The 14,760-nt window shown below is 49.1% G+C and overlaps 1 protein-coding gene across 2 annotated transcripts in view; it reads left to right on the top strand.

Moving 5' to 3' along the window:
- Positions 1 to 12,371, top strand: part of KIAA0319L (KIAA0319 like) — a 29,240-nt gene extending 16,869 nt beyond the window's left edge. The window contains exons 10-22 of one of the 2 annotated variants that reach the window (XM_017828275.1): positions 942 to 1,170; positions 1,916 to 2,039; positions 2,594 to 2,726; positions 3,586 to 3,734; positions 4,020 to 4,171; positions 4,396 to 4,534; positions 4,859 to 5,018; positions 6,438 to 6,580; positions 7,550 to 7,672; positions 8,186 to 8,276; positions 8,634 to 8,725; positions 10,227 to 10,353; positions 10,657 to 10,772. In XM_017828275.1, the coding sequence (XP_017683764.1) occupies positions 942 to 1,170; positions 1,916 to 2,039; positions 2,594 to 2,726; positions 3,586 to 3,734; positions 4,020 to 4,171; positions 4,396 to 4,534; positions 4,859 to 5,018; positions 6,438 to 6,580; positions 7,550 to 7,672; positions 8,186 to 8,276; positions 8,634 to 8,725; positions 10,227 to 10,336 (1,645 nt within the window). In that variant the 3' untranslated portion in view covers positions 10,337 to 10,353; positions 10,657 to 10,772. Of the gene's footprint in view, positions 1 to 941; positions 1,171 to 1,915; positions 2,040 to 2,593; positions 2,727 to 3,585; positions 3,735 to 4,019; positions 4,172 to 4,395; positions 4,535 to 4,858; positions 5,019 to 6,437; positions 6,581 to 7,549; positions 7,673 to 8,185; positions 8,277 to 8,633; positions 8,726 to 10,226; positions 10,354 to 10,656 lie in introns of both variants that reach the window. The other variant, XM_017828274.1, reaches the window with a different exon arrangement.
- The last annotated feature ends 2,389 nt before the right edge of the window (positions 12,372 to 14,760 follow it).

Genomic DNA, 14,760 nt, shown 5'->3' with positions numbered 1-14,760 from the left:
CTGAAAGTAAAATGGATGAGATCCCTGAAGTGTTCATCTGGTTTAAAAAAAAAAAAAAAAAACAAACAGCACAAAACAGGGAGAGAACTCCATTTTGTGATGTCCTCTCTGCTCCTGCACTTTCAGGTAGAGTTTTGTTGCTTTTCACTTCAGGAGAGATAAGCTGTCCAGCTACTTCTTATTCTTAACTTGTAGCCCTGGTTTAAGATGAAGGCAGAAGGGAAGGAATGGTCTGTCAGGCTGCAAAATGTCTCTTGAAATGTCAAATCTAAACTCTTTGGGTAAAGGCTTAGGAAGAAATGCAGTCTTCAAATCCAGTTTTTAAATGCAGTGTGTTTGGCCCAGATAAGTGAATGAGGCCTAATGGTTTTATGCAATAGATAGCAGCTGATTTTTGTGTTTGTTTCTGTGTTTTTCCTTTGGGCCTGCGTTTTGGTGTGATGTCCATCACTGCATAGTAGATCTGTTTGAAATAAACCAGTGTACCTATAGCTGAACACTGTTTTCTTCTGAGCAGTTGGTATGTGAACCAATCAGATCCATGTTCAGATCTAGATTTAGCAACAAACAGTTCTATTTTGTGCTACCATTCTACCAGGGGGGAGAAATGCTGTGTCCAGGCCCCTTGTGGATTAGTAAAGAACTTCTGTGTCTCACCTTGGAACTGCTTGGTGGATTTCAAGTGGGAGATGGATGTGACTGTTGAATTTCTTGCATCATTTTGAGGCTTGATAACTGGGCATTTGGGGGAAGTTTCTACTCAGAAAAAGCAAAGTGGCCTCAAACTACAGGTTTTTTTCACTCCTGAAAAAGATTACTATCCTGCCTTTAAAAGTATCTTAAGTCCTGACTCTTGTGTTGCATTTGAGGTAACCCCAGCCAGCGCTGTGTACTGAGCTCACCACGACCCTTCACTGCTTTTTCTTTTTCCCTCTCTTCAGTCTCACAGTCGTGGACTCAGATGGTGCCAGCAACTCCACCACTGCCAACCTGACTGTGAACAAGGCAGTGGACTATCCCCCCGTGGCAAATGCAGGCCCCAACCAGGTGATCACCCTGCCCCAGAACTCCATCACGCTCTACGGGAACCAGAGCACGGACGATCACAGCATCGTCAGCTACGAGTGGCTGCTCAGCCCCAACAGCAAGGGCAAGGTCATGGAGATGCAGGTCAGTGCAGGTCTGCTCTGTTCCACCTGGATTGCTCACTAGCTGGCTTTTTACTTATGATCAAACCATTTTTAATTGACTGTCAGCAAGTGGCTTTCATAATCCTACCAAGCAAGCACGTGGTGGTTAAATGTGTCCTTAAAATTAAATCCACATGGAGCTGGTGTTGGCTTCCTGGCTGAGCTGGTGCACCAGCCTAGCCACTGGTTTTCACTGGCACCCTGTTTCCTTTCTTCAGCAGTGCAGTTTTAAATCCTGCTGAAGAACGAGGATTGAGAGAGATGGGAACTTTTGGATTGAATCTTGCAGTCTAAACTTTGCTGATATTGCCCAGACACTGCTCAGTCCTCAACAGTACATGCTGGAACTTGTTTCCTTGTCATCATTTTTCTTTTAAAGATTATTACTACTGCCAAATGTGTAGAATAAGAAAGTCCATGAATTGGGTTCACAGTGTGTGGGATTTGCACAGGGCTCCCCAGAGGTTTTGCTGGAGTTGGGAACTATTGAATCCCAAAAGGCCTGAATGCCTGTATGGCATTACTCTTGTGATGTCCCCCAGCAGTGTCCTTGGAGCTGTGCATAAATTCAGCTGTAAGAGCTTTGCATGCTGAAGTGGCACAGTCTCCTGCCCCCATAGCAGGAGTTGGTAATAACCCCCTGGAATCTGCTGGTAATAGTTATTTTAGAATCAGAGTCTTCTGAGTGAAAATTGCTTTTAATCCATGAATATGTTTTCTCTCAGGGGGTGAGGACACCAGTCTTGCAGCTCTCTGCAATGCAGGAAGGTGATTACACCTACCAGCTCATAGTGACTGATTCTGCTGGCCACCAGTCCACTGCAGAGGTCACTGTGATAGTCCAGCCAGGTAAGCTGCCTTTCCCTGCCTTTGCTGCTTCCATTCCAAGGGTTAGAGGTGAGCAGCAATCTGCCAGCAAACTCTAGATCTTATGGTAGCTCTGTGCTGCTTTCAGAAAAGCTGCTCTAATTTAGGACCATTCTGGGCTGGTATATTGCTGCTAAATGAGCTAAAGAAAGCTTCTAGGAATATTGCCTTTCTAGGCTGTTCTCTTATTTTACACAGTGTAATCTAGTTGATGTTATCCCACCATAATTGCAGGATTGTGTTTCCAAGCAGCTGTGTCTGCCCACAGTGCTAGGTCCTGGGACAGGGGCAGGAAGAGTGGAGCAGTGCTTAGAGAGTGAGAGCACAATTCAGAATAACTAGATTTCAGTCTCATTTTACTGCACGTGTGTGAATGAAATGCTGGTTGGAATTCTTCACTGCTTCTAAACCTCACTATTGAAGTAGGAGATGGTGGGCAAGAGAGATACTGGGGATCATGGCAAAAACTCTTAATGGAGGGGTTTAAAGCTCCACCTTTATGGCATGTGTATGAAAAATATCCCATCCTCTTTCAGAGAACAACAAGCCCCCAAAGGCAGATGCTGGTCCAGATAAAGAGTTGACTCTTCCCGTGGACAGCACCACTCTAGATGGCAGCAAGAGCTCGGATGACCAGAAGATAGTCTCCTTTCTTTGGGAGAAAACACGGTGTGTGTCACCTTCCAGAATGTTCTTGTGTGTCCAAATCTTTCATTTCAAACAGGACACACCCCCACACACCTCCCTTGTGTTCAGTCCCAGTCACATTGGGCCTGACAAGCTTTGCCAGTGACCTGAATGAGACAAGGATTTATGTTTGATTGCAGAGAGGTGGAGTTTTGTTTGAGCATGAGAAATGGCTTTGCCTTCATCTCTAGGCCTGACTCCCACTCTCATTGTGGTTGTGGCTCAGCCATGTTCTTCACAGCAGTGGAATTTGATCTTGGTCTCATGGAGAGACTGACTCTTGTAATCCAAGAACTGCAGAGCCTCCAAACTGATGCTTTTGCAGTTTGTTTGATGCTTTTGCAGCGTTCTCTTCTCATTGTCGTGCTTCCCTTCAGACTATAAATTCCCTGAAATGCTTTAGGGAATTCAGAAAAAAGCCTATGAGCAACTTGAGTAGCTTTTTCTGTTTGCTAATGCAAAGTCTGTGCAAAGCTCTTATAAATGAAGGACTATTTTTGTTCTACACCTTTTCTTTACAAAATTGACTCATTGTGCAGTTCATGAGCCAATTTTCTGAACGAACCACTTTTTGTGTTAAACCACCAGAAATTATGCTTTTTGCTCTGAATGCTGCACTTACTCTTTGGATTATCTTGCTGTAACTGGAGAACATGATTTTGCTTTTTGTCATGGACACTGTATTTCCAGCCATCTGTCTGTTTGCATCCCCACAAATTCTGCTTGAGCCTGAACCTCCTGTTTGGAGTGAGGCTGCCTCCCGTGCTCTGTGCAAAGTTTAAACTGATCAAAACCCCTGAAAAAGGTCAAAAACTGAACAACCCCCCTGTGCTTTGGTTAGGGGTCCAGATGGTGTGAAGCTGGAGAATGCCAACAGCAGCATTGCCACTGTCACAGGCCTCCAGGTTGGGACATATGAGTTCACTCTGACAGTGAAAGATGAGAGGAACCTGCAGAGCCAAAGCTCCGTCAACGTCATCGTCAAAGAAGGTACGTCAGCCACGAGCAGAGCTCAAGTCTCTGGGCAGTTCAGCAAAACCTGTGTTCAGAGGCACAGTAAGAGTGAGGAATGGAGGAAAATAATGTGGAGAGCACTGAAATGGACTTCCCTGGGTCAGAGGTTTGCCTTTTCTGGAGGAAATGTACCTTCAGCTCAATCACGCAGTGCTTCCCTTCTCTTCCTTGGGGTCAGACAGGGATTTCAGGGTTACACGGGAGATCTGGTGCAGTAATTTCTGATTGGGCATAACCAGATCTTTCTCTCTGTTTATTTAGAGATAAACAAGCCTCCCGTTGCAAAGATCGCTGGGAACGTTGTCATCACCTTGCCCACAAACACGGCGGAGTTGGATGGATCCAAGTCCTCTGATGACAAGGGGATTGTCAGCTACTTGTGGACACGGGACGAGGGCAGCCCTGCAGCTGGGGTGAGGTTCCTTTTGTAAAGCATCACAAAAGTCAGTGCAAGGGGGCACTGACAGCTCCTGAGGAAATGTAAAGCTCATTGTTGCGCTGTTATCTTGTGGTGATATCCTGATATCACTAGTATGAGATATATAGATATATGTATTTTTTTAATATATATATATATATATATGTAAGGCTAGTTTGATCCTTTATTTCCTCACACTTACTTTGTTCTGCCTTCCAGGAGGTCTTAAATAACTCAGACCATCATCCTGTCCTCCTCCTGTCCAATCTGGTGGAAGGGACCTACACATTTCACCTCAGAGTAACAGATGCCAAAGGAGAGAGTGATGTGGAAAGGACCACAGTGGAGGTCAAACCTGGTGGGTCTGGGGTTTGTGCTGTACTGTGTTTGCCTACAGTCCTCTGGATACAGTGTACTGGGATTAAAATGTATGGTCTAGTCCAGCTCAGAACTGTAAAAGTCAAAAGCTTTGGGGGTGTGATTCTCTTTTCCTGTGGTTCTTGGGGGCTGACTCTCACTGCTTGATGTTACCTGTGAAAGTCAGGCTTGCATCCCTCCCTACAGTGCCATTCTGTACTGCTGTGTAAACCAGAAACATTCTGGAAAGGTACTAAAAACCTGCCTTCTACCCAGGCTGTTAAATAGAAACTCTGAAGATCTGTATTATCTGTGCTCTCCCCAGATCCCAGGAAAAACAACCTTGTGGAGATAATCCTGGATGTTAACGTGAGCCAGCTGACGGAGCGGCAGAAGGGGATGTTCATCCGGCAGATTGGGGTGCTGCTGGGGGTCCTGGACTCAGACATCACAGTGCAAAAGATCCAGCCCTACACTGAGCAAAGGTGGGATTCATCTGGGAGGGTGCACAGAGGGTTTGGTAAACCAAGGGCTCTTTCCTCTGGGGAAGCAGTTAGGACAATCAGAACGTGTGGAGTTGTTGCTTGACATTGATATTCCTGCTCAGGTCAGAGTTGCCAAGCAGGTCTTGAGTATCTTTCCCCTCTGGAGATGGTGCATTGTCCTTGAAAACTGCTGCTGCTAATGTCTTTTCCCCTCAAACCTGTAAAATAAGAACTAATCTGATTTGGTTTTGAGAATTGTGGAGAATGTCTGAAGGATGTTCTGCAGCTGTGATTTATAACTGGAGATAGGGCCTAGTGCAGGAGCTTGGTGGAACACTGACCCCAGAGCAGAGATGGTGTGTAACAATCCCTTTCACCCTCACCTTCATGCTAACTTGGTAGTTTATGGAATCACAGGATGGTTTGGCTTGAAAGGGACTTTAAAGATCATCCAATTCCAACCCTCCACCACAGGCAGGGACACCTTCCACTAGTTCTACATTAGCTTTGCCTCCTACACAACTACTTCAATCTAATGTACAAAAAAATGTTGAAAGCCGGTGTATTTTTTGTTTGAAGAGATAAGGAAAGCTAATTTTGGTTGCTATTTGGCTTACAGTAAACTGCATCTCTTTTAAACACATGGAGGTTGGCTGCTGGGCAGGGCTGTGGGTCAGGGTCATGTTGCCTGCCTGGATGGTGGCAACAAGCCACCAGTGGCAGGCTGTTGAAATAAGTGCAATATTGCACTTAGTTTTTACTGAAAGTGGAGTAGCTTTAAGGTGGCTAAAGCACTGAAGAAGATTTAAGGGACATGCTTAAAGTCCTGCAGCAAGTCAGCAATAAACCTGCTGTTACTTCACATTTCCCTGAGTGCAGAGATGTATCGATTCCTTCGTGTCCACGTGGCCTGATGTGGCTGGGAAATCAGAATTCATTGTCCATGCAAACCTGGAGAGCTCAGAACAGAGGAGCCAGCACTTTCTGTTGTAATATTATCTCTCTGTCTCTGCCATGACCAGGCCAGTGGCTGGAGCTCTGTGCTGAGCAGGTAAATAAACCCCCAGGTGTAATAAGGTCTAAGGATCCCACAGAGGGGGAGGGAGGAGATGATGAAAAGGGCAGGACCTTAAAGTTTAGAGATTTGGTGCTTAGTAGGAACATGCAAAGATGTGCTTGATGTGCAAACTCAAAAAACAGTCTAACCCTGGCTTTGAAAATATGAATGGATCAGATATCCTGAAGGGTTTTCTGCTGTAGGATTAGGTCTGCTATTATTGCTTTCAAATAGAGTCAGAAGTCTGGCCTTCAAATAAATATGAGATTCTGAATTAGTCCCTCTAATGACAGACTGGGGAGTGTGGCTCTCCTCCTGCTGTTTGGAGAAGCAGCAGATAGTCACTTCTGTGTGTCTTCCAGCACGAAGATGGTGTTCTTTGTGCAGAACCAGCCTCCCCATCAGATATTCAAAGGACGAGAGGTGGCCTGGACGCTGAAGAACGAACTGCGGAAGCAGCAGTCGGATTTCCTCATCTTCCGGGCCCTGGAGATTAACACAGTCAGTAAGTGAGAGTCTCTGGGGGACACACTCATGTCTTTTCCCTTCTTCTCAGCCACCTGACAGAATAAGGACCTTCGTGGGTGCTAAAAACACACACGTCCCACACAAACTTGCACTCACTGCAGGAGCTTTCGTGTTAGTAAATGGGAAACAGGAAAATAAGTCTGTTAGACTATAAACTAATCAGTTTTTCATCAATATTCAGCATTCAGCTTATTATATGTGCTTACTTGTAGCGTTGTTGGGAAGATAAGAATTCACAAAACCAAAAGTGGATTGATATTTATGAAACTAAAACAGTGTTAATGGACTACAGCCACTGAAATGAGTGTCATCCTGAAAACAATAAACTGCCCATCTTGGTAGCTGTGAACACTCTAATTTCCTGTGCAGCACACCCATCAGTCTGCAGGAAACATTTCCCTTCTGTCATTTTTTTTACAACTTTACATTAGCACTGTTTATCTTTTATGAGCACAGTCCTGGGAGGATCATTTGCTAATCAGTTAGAGATTTTAAACTAAAATTATATAAAGTAATTATTTTCAGTACTTCCTGATTTTGTGATTTTGTGGTCTTCAAAAGCCACTTCTCAGTTCTGTTTGGTCCCTTCGTAGGATCTGTTTGTCTCTTGTCTGTCTCACGGGCTGGGTTTGAATGGGAAAATCAAAACCTTGTTCAAAAACATTGACTCGACAAATACACGAATTCTGTGACTTGTATATGAAAATCAGGATTTATCGGGCAAAATGTGTGTTGTGCCATTGGCGAAGTGGGACATTTTAGTTTGGCACAAGGCCCAGGTGCTTTATGTTTTGATTTATTGTTTGACTGTGGCTGGGCTGTGTTTGAGCTGCAGAGGGGCCGGATTCAAGCCGGTGTTACAGGCCTGGGCTGTACTGAACTGTCTTGTCCCGGTTTTGCCTCGCCTGTGAGTCATTTAGTTCACCCTGCTGGTTTTGGTCCCCAGCCTGTCAGCTGAACTGCTCCGAGCACGGGCGCTGCGACTCCTTCACCAAGCGCTGCGTGTGTGACCCGTTCTGGATGGAGAACTTCCTGCGGGTGCAGATGGGCGACGGCGAGAGCAACTGCGGTGCGTGAGCCTCCCTGGGATGGCACCTCTGGAGAGAAGGCAGGGTTTGAAACCCGGGGTGGGCAGGGACACAGGCTCCTGCTGTGTCCCAGTTCCTCTGCTGTGGTGCCCACACGAGGAGACGGCCCCTGCCTGCTCTCACTGCTCGTTCCTTGGCTGGGGAGCGACTCCTCTCAGAGCCTCCCTGTGAAGACTCACTAAGGGTTGAGTCCATTCTGGCTGTATAAAGCTCAGCTCTTTTCTGACATGCCCATACAGAGGCTTTTCTGCCAAAGGAAAGCAAATTTTATAAGTCAACACACACTAAAACTTGTCTGGTGAGGATCCATATGCTGGATTTCCAGCCTCTGGTTTCCCAGGGGGAGCTGGTGGTGCTTCAGTGAGGGATCCCAGCCTCTAATTCTGCAAAGGGTCAGGCCTTGCCTTTTCTTTCCCTAGAATAGTCCCCTAAAATGCACACTGTCAACTGGATGAGGTGCCAAAGCGTGTTTATCTCTGGGGTTTTGCTTTCAGAGTGGAGTGTGCTGTATGTGATCATCGCATCTTTCGTCATCGTGGTTGCCCTTGGAATCTTGTCCTGGATGGTGATCTGCTGTTGCAAGAGGTGGGACTGAGGCCATAACCCCCCCTGTATCCCTGCTTCAGAGCCAAGTAGCTGCAGTAGGAGGTGAAAGATTCAAAGCCATTGTCCCAGTGGGTCATCTGCTGAGCCCTGGGGTGTTGGGGTTTGTCACTTAAGTGTTTCAAGTGAAACGTTGAAGTCCCAGAACTCTGGGTTCAGTTAAAAAGCAAAATTTGGATTAACCTATAAATGTGCAACTTAGCAACATCTTAATGTTTCACTTTGTAATGTGGGCATAATCCTAAATAGCAAGTGCTTTAGCTTTGAAGATCAGGGTTGTTTTTCTTCTGGCTCTTTCAGAAGTGGACTGGCTCTTAATTCCTTTTACTTCCCCTTTAGACGGAAAGGAAAATCCAAAAGAAAAAGCAAATACAAGATTTTGGATGCAACGGATCAAGAAAGCCTGGAGTTAAAACCAAATCCCAAAGCAGGTAAAACATGAGAGGGAAGAGCTCAGCACTTTCCAGAGTGCTGACTGAGGACTCTTCCTCGGTGGACTTAAAATCACAGAGTGAAACAAATGGGATGTGGGGACTGACAGAGGGGTCTCAGAAGATCTAAGAGCTTGTTTCAGATCTGTGTAAGGGGTATTTAGTGAAGTCATCTAATCTTGGGTTTGGAAACTGGGGCTGAAACTGGCCAGGTCCTGATGTCTCCACTTGGTATCACAGAAGTGGTAAGTGGATGCATTAAGCTGTGCAGAACAGCCTGACCCAGGAAGCCCAAAACTGGGTCTTGACTGTAACTTCTCCTGCTTTAAAGTTTTCCACTGGGTTCTGGTAGTTCACTTCATGCCAATATGCAATTCCCTGGCCATGCTCTACAGCAAAGCAGGAATCCAGTGGCACTAAGCATTTCACTAAGCTGACCAACACCTGAACTGGAGAGAGTGAGCTTTATTTCTGCCCCTCTACTTTCCCACCACAAATGACTTGTTCATAAACTTATTTATTCTTGCCCTTGTGAGCATCGGGCTCTGAAAATTTCCCATTTTAGTTCATGCTGTAGTTTCCAGTAAGCAGGTGCATTTAGGAGGGAGACCCACGAATTCTTTGTGCTCCGTGTGGCTACAGGCCCGTTGGCCCATTCCAGAGAGCCAGGATTTGTCTTCAGTGTACTTAGCCAGCGTTTTCCTGCCTGCATTGCTGTCCTGAGAGTGCTTGTCCAGTGCTTTGCAGAGATCAGGGAGTTATTTCAGGCTGGAGTGTTCTTATCTGATACCTGACCGAGCTGTGGTCACCTGCTGACTGACCAGGAAAGGAGGGAAATGTGGGAAAGGATGTACCAAGCACAGCCCCACCAAGGGCCAGGGAGCACTGCAGCTGCTGAAGTGTGTGTTTTGAATTGAAGTGTGTCCTGGATTTGTTTAGAGGAGGGGTTGTATTAACCGTGTGTGGAAGAGAGTCCCTGATCCTTGTTTGCTAGTGGAAAATAACTGCTCATCCTGGTATTATCCCATTTAATGGTGTTCCAGCAAAGGGAGCAGTGCCCAAGAGCAGCATGGAGGGCACTGCAGGGACAGGCTGATCAGCTGTTCCTCCAAGGACCGGGCTGTCCCAGCTGCTCAAACACGGATACCCTTGAAGGAAACCCGGGGGTGTTTCCCTCCCTCAGCACCCAACTCTGCTTTCATCAGACCATCTGTCACCTCAGAGCCCACTGTTCAATAAGTGGAGTAAATGTGCCTTGCCATTTGCTCTCTGGTAACTAAACTCATCTTGCTGCTTCCGAGGCTGGCTGCTGACTAAAGTCTTTTTCCCTGCTAGATATGTCCAGGGAGCTTTCTACTAACAGAGGAAACGTTGCATTTCTCCAGTAAGGAAAAGCTAAATTTAAATATTTCCTCTGCTGACAATATAAGTAAATGTCTCTCTCCTGTCCTTGTGCATTAATCTAAATTCATCCCGCTAATTTATCTCTCTTCCCTTGCAGGCAGGAGCAGCAGAGAGGAGAGTAGAGAGGGTAGTGAGATGGCAGAGATCTTCCCTCACACACCTGCATATTCTCTTACTGCAGCCGTGAGCCCTCGGAGCGTTTTCTAGGCAATGCCCCGAGCAAGGTCAGGGAGACAGAGCTCCCACACGGACTCACAGCCCCTTCTGGTCACAGCATTTGCCTTCCTACCTGCTCCTTGTGCTTTGTGCTGGCTTGGAGTGTCATTGTGACCTCTGACATGCCAGAGTGTCTGAAACAGGATCACTTTGGCTTCAGCATCGGAGGGAATAAGAGACACGCAGAGGAAAGTCAGACTCGGCTGCCTCTTGGACGTGATGGGAAAAGGAGACTTAGAGGGGATGGAGTGAGGTGAGGTGGTTTGAAGGTGTTAAAGGCATTTCTAACCTGGGGATGTTTCTCCTTCAAGGTGGCAGGCAGAAAGCCCAGGTCCTCAACACGAGCCTGATGCACTCGGAGTCCGAACTGGACAGCGACGAAGCCATTTTCACGTGGCCTGACCGGGAAAAAGGGAAACTGCTCCGCAGCCAGAACGGCTCCTTGCGCAACGGACAAGTGACACTCAAACCCAAGAGCCAGAGGGAGGAAATCCTGTAGCTCCCCTTGGGCTGCCATGGGCTGGAGCTCAGCAGGGAAGGCTGCTCCCATCCCCACCCTGCCAGGGCCTCTGGAGGCCGGTTTGTTCGGGACAACGCTGCTAACTCGTTTCACAGAAAATAACTTCGGTTTCGTGGGTTTCTTTTTGTTCAGTTAAAACTGGTTGTACTTGAATTTGAACTTCAAGGGAAATCAAAGGGAGGAGGAGGCAACTGTGAACCCCAGGAGAAGAGTTGGAGAAGGACAGAGCTGGCATCTGGAGAGCGGCAGGACAGAACCACTTGGAGCAACTGTGAATGTGCAGGGCCCTCCCAGCCCACCTCAGACTGCAGTGGAGGGAGCACCTGTGGACTTCCAGCTCGCTTGCCTTGGGAGCTCCTCAGAGAAGGAAGGTCAAGGCTTTGAGCTGTGCTCTGAGCTCCCTTCAGGCTCCAGTAGCCAACCACGGGCTACTTGTACTGTCCAGCAGCTTTCTTCTCCTTTACTCCCACCTTCCCTAATGGTTTAAGCACTATTTTAATTTAGGCTTGTCCTTTCACATGCACTTGGCTGCTGTTGGAGTGTAGAGGAAGGGGAATGTAAACACTATGGTCACACTCCGTCAGTTTGCAGGTAGGAGGGGGGTTTGTGGCTGCTCTAAATCACTGTCAGGCCGCTCTCACAGGGAGTGCTGGGCCTTGGTGCCTGCTCAGATGTGAAAAGCTGACCTGTGGTAATTGCTCGGGCTGGGAGACCCCTCCTGCAGCAAGATCCTGCTGGGTACCAGAGCTGGGGGGGTGGACACCCACCTTTGGTGCCTGTGTCCGACATCTGGCTTCATTCCAAAGCTGTGAGATGTTCCCTGGCCCCAGCACCTGCTGTTGGTCACCAAACCGTCCGTGGGGCTGGCCCGTAACCATATCTCAGTTAGGACACACTGTATACTCTGGGGTTTTGGTTTGGTGGTTTGTTTTTTTCCTTTCAAATTTGCACATCCCAGGCACATCTCTGCAGTTCCCAGCTGGCTGCTCCCTGGGGCTGGCAGCTCACTTGCCTCGTGGTGTTGTGGCTGCAGAGCCCTGTGTGCTCCTGTGTGAGGAGCACACGTGGTGTCCTTTAGTGCTGGAAAAGGGAACTCTGGGTACCCGAGGGCAGTGGGCAGTGCCAGCAGCACGTGTCCCTGCTGCCTGGGCCCAAGGGCAGGTGTGGGAGGGTCCTTTCCCATTCCTGCTCCCCTATCTCACTGTGCTGCTGTCATGAGTTGCACCCCTGTCCTGGGGCAGAACTCAGCCTCGTGCTGGCATGAAGGATGCCACTGCTCCTCTGGGGATGGGTGGGCAGTTCATTGCCTTTCTTTGTGTTTAATTTAAAAACTGGAACTTGTTTCATTGGCTCTTTTTTTTTCCCTTCTCCTTTTTGAGCTATGAAAGCCAAAAGGCTCTTAACTTCCTCAGTTGTATTTATATTGCTGCACTACTGATTTGTGTTGAGCTCTAGATGAAGATTAAACACTATTGAATGTGAGGGAACGTTCCCTCGCCGAATGTATCGTGGCTGCTGCTCAGTTTGATTTTGGGGCAATCAGCTGTTGCTCAGGCCCAGCACTGGAGCCTGTGGCTCCCCCAGGGACCACACACAGGGAGGGCTGACCCTGGGATGCTGCTCAGAGGGCACAGCCCAGCGCTGGCTGTCCCGTGGCACATTTAACTCTTGGGTGACACCACCCACTGCATTTCCCTTCATTTGGGTGTAAGATGAACAAACAGTGGGAGTAGGAGGGTTTGGAGCTGCAGGGGTGGATCAGGTGTGGTCCTGGGGCTGCACTTGGGCGTGGTTTGTGCTGGTAGAGGGGAGCTCTTGGGCTCTTGCTGGTTCTTCTTCTGGGGGCTTGTGCTTTTTGAGCCCATCCCTCCTGCCCGTCCCAGGGAGGTCCGTCCTGGGGAGGACCCCTGGCTGCAGGTGGGGGCTCAGCCATCAGGTGTTGGTTGCTTCAGGGATCAGTGCCCCCCACAGCAGACACAGGGTGGCCTTTCCAGCGAGCCTGGCTGCTTATGGGAGAGGGAATTAAAATCTGTGCAGCTGTTTCCTCCAACACCTTTGTTCGGCTGCAGTTGTTTCCTTCATCCCTGTGTTTCACCTTGGGGTCACAGCCCCTGGGGTCAGGGTGCTGTACTGAGGGGCAGCACCCCAACCCAGGGCTGGGCTTTGGGGAGGGCTGTGGTCTTCCCTCTGTGCCCAGCAGCTCGTAGTCACTTGTCATCACCGAGTGCAGGTTTGTGACAGCACAGCACGAGCTCCCATTAGATTTCGAGCTCCCATTGGTATTCACTGACTGTGCAGCCTCTTCCCTCTTCACATGTTAATCCTTGGTGCCACCAAGCCCTTGCTTTCAGAAATAGGGACAGGCAGCTCTGCACACCAACTTCGGGGGGCACAAGGACCTGTGGGGCTGACGGGGACGAGGAGACCCCCCAGGCTGAAGGTGGGAATCTCTGGCCCTGGGTGGGACTCCCACACCCAGGGTGGGCTGTCTGCTGTGGTGCTTTGGGAGCACAGCCCTGCCCAGGTGTGTGCACAAAGCCCCTGTGGGATTTAGGAATCCCTTTGCCCGTCCCCTCCTCCCCTGGCATCACTGATGTCGCTGGTGGTTCCTTCCCCGAGCGCTGTGAGCCTGACCTTGCTCGGGAAGGTTCTGCATTGCTATGCTTTATGATTCCACAATTAGAGGCACCGGCTACAAGTTACCCAGGAGTGGAAGTTAAAGGCTGAGACATCTGTTAGATGAACCATCAGCTTCACTCGGTTTTGTTTTCTTTAACATATTCAAGTGCCGGTGAAGGTGTTCGGGGCAAATTCTGGTTCTGAAATAGTTTGCTGTTAAATCGTTTCCTCATCCTGCTGCGTAGCTGGGGTTGCCCAACCTGTCTGCACTTTGATTAACGGTGTTTGGTGATTACAGTGTTACTTTGGTTCAAAACTAAAAGTAATTTTTTTTAAAACGAAATGTTTCTTGCAAATAAACAGGGAAGATGTTTTGCTGCTGCCCAGCTTTGCTTCTTTCTCCAGTTTCATCTGCGGGATGGTTCTCACCAAAGACTTGGTTCCAGTGGAAAGCAAAACATCAGCAGCATCAGGGCTGAACTGGGGAGCTTGGGGCTGTATTTGCAGCTACACCACTTGTCCCTCCCGCAGCAGCACCCAGGGCTAGGAGGAGTTAAACAAGCAGAAGGCTCTTTCTAGAGCCAGGGGAGCACAGTTTTTCCTCTCCCTGCACTCATCCTCACCCCGCTGCTTGTGCTGTCCTTGCTCCGACCGTGTGGATTTGGCGCGGCTCCCCAGCGCCTTCCTGTCATTAGGATTCCCTGGATTACTCTGCTTTCCCTCTTCCAGCTGGGCTCTCCCTGTCTTCGGCACCGACAGGAGCTCCCACACCTCGCCCGTGTCCCCAGCAGCCACGGGGGGACACGGTTCTGGTAACGATGTGCTCCTTAATTATCCCTGTGCCGAGGGTGTGGCAGCCCCTGCGAGCAGAGGGCACTGCAGGGGTGCTGGTGGCTCCTGGGGAGCTGGGGACACTGTGGCACTGCTGGCACCCCGGCAGTGCCCCCGGGGCTGTCCCAGAGCCGGGCAGGAGCGCTGGTCACTGCCCTGAGAGGCTGGGATTTGCAGGGGGCTCTGCTGGATTAGCGACCCTGTGCTGGCCGTGTCCCAGTGGGAATTGGTGACCCCAGCACAGCCCACCTGCTCCCCAGCACCAGCACCCTGCACGTCCCTCCTGGCCGGGCCCAGACCCAGCGCCCCTCCCCGGGTCACTGCTGCTCCAGGGAGGTTGTGACAGGCATTTTGGGGCGAGCGTGGCTGGCTCGGGACAGGGGCTTTGCAGAGCATCCCTACTCCCGCCTCCCCTCTCCCGCCGCTCCTCCTGCCGAGGCAGAGC

This window comes from Lepidothrix coronata, unplaced genomic scaffold (assembly GCF_001604755.1).
Source record: "Lepidothrix coronata isolate B3197 unplaced genomic scaffold, Lepidothrix_coronata-1.0 Scaffold147, whole genome shotgun sequence".
In the NCBI taxonomy this organism is placed as follows: Eukaryota; Metazoa; Chordata; class Aves; order Passeriformes; family Pipridae; genus Lepidothrix; species Lepidothrix coronata.
Note: the sequence above shows the minus strand (reverse complement) of the source record. Positions and strands in the feature narration are given on the sequence as shown.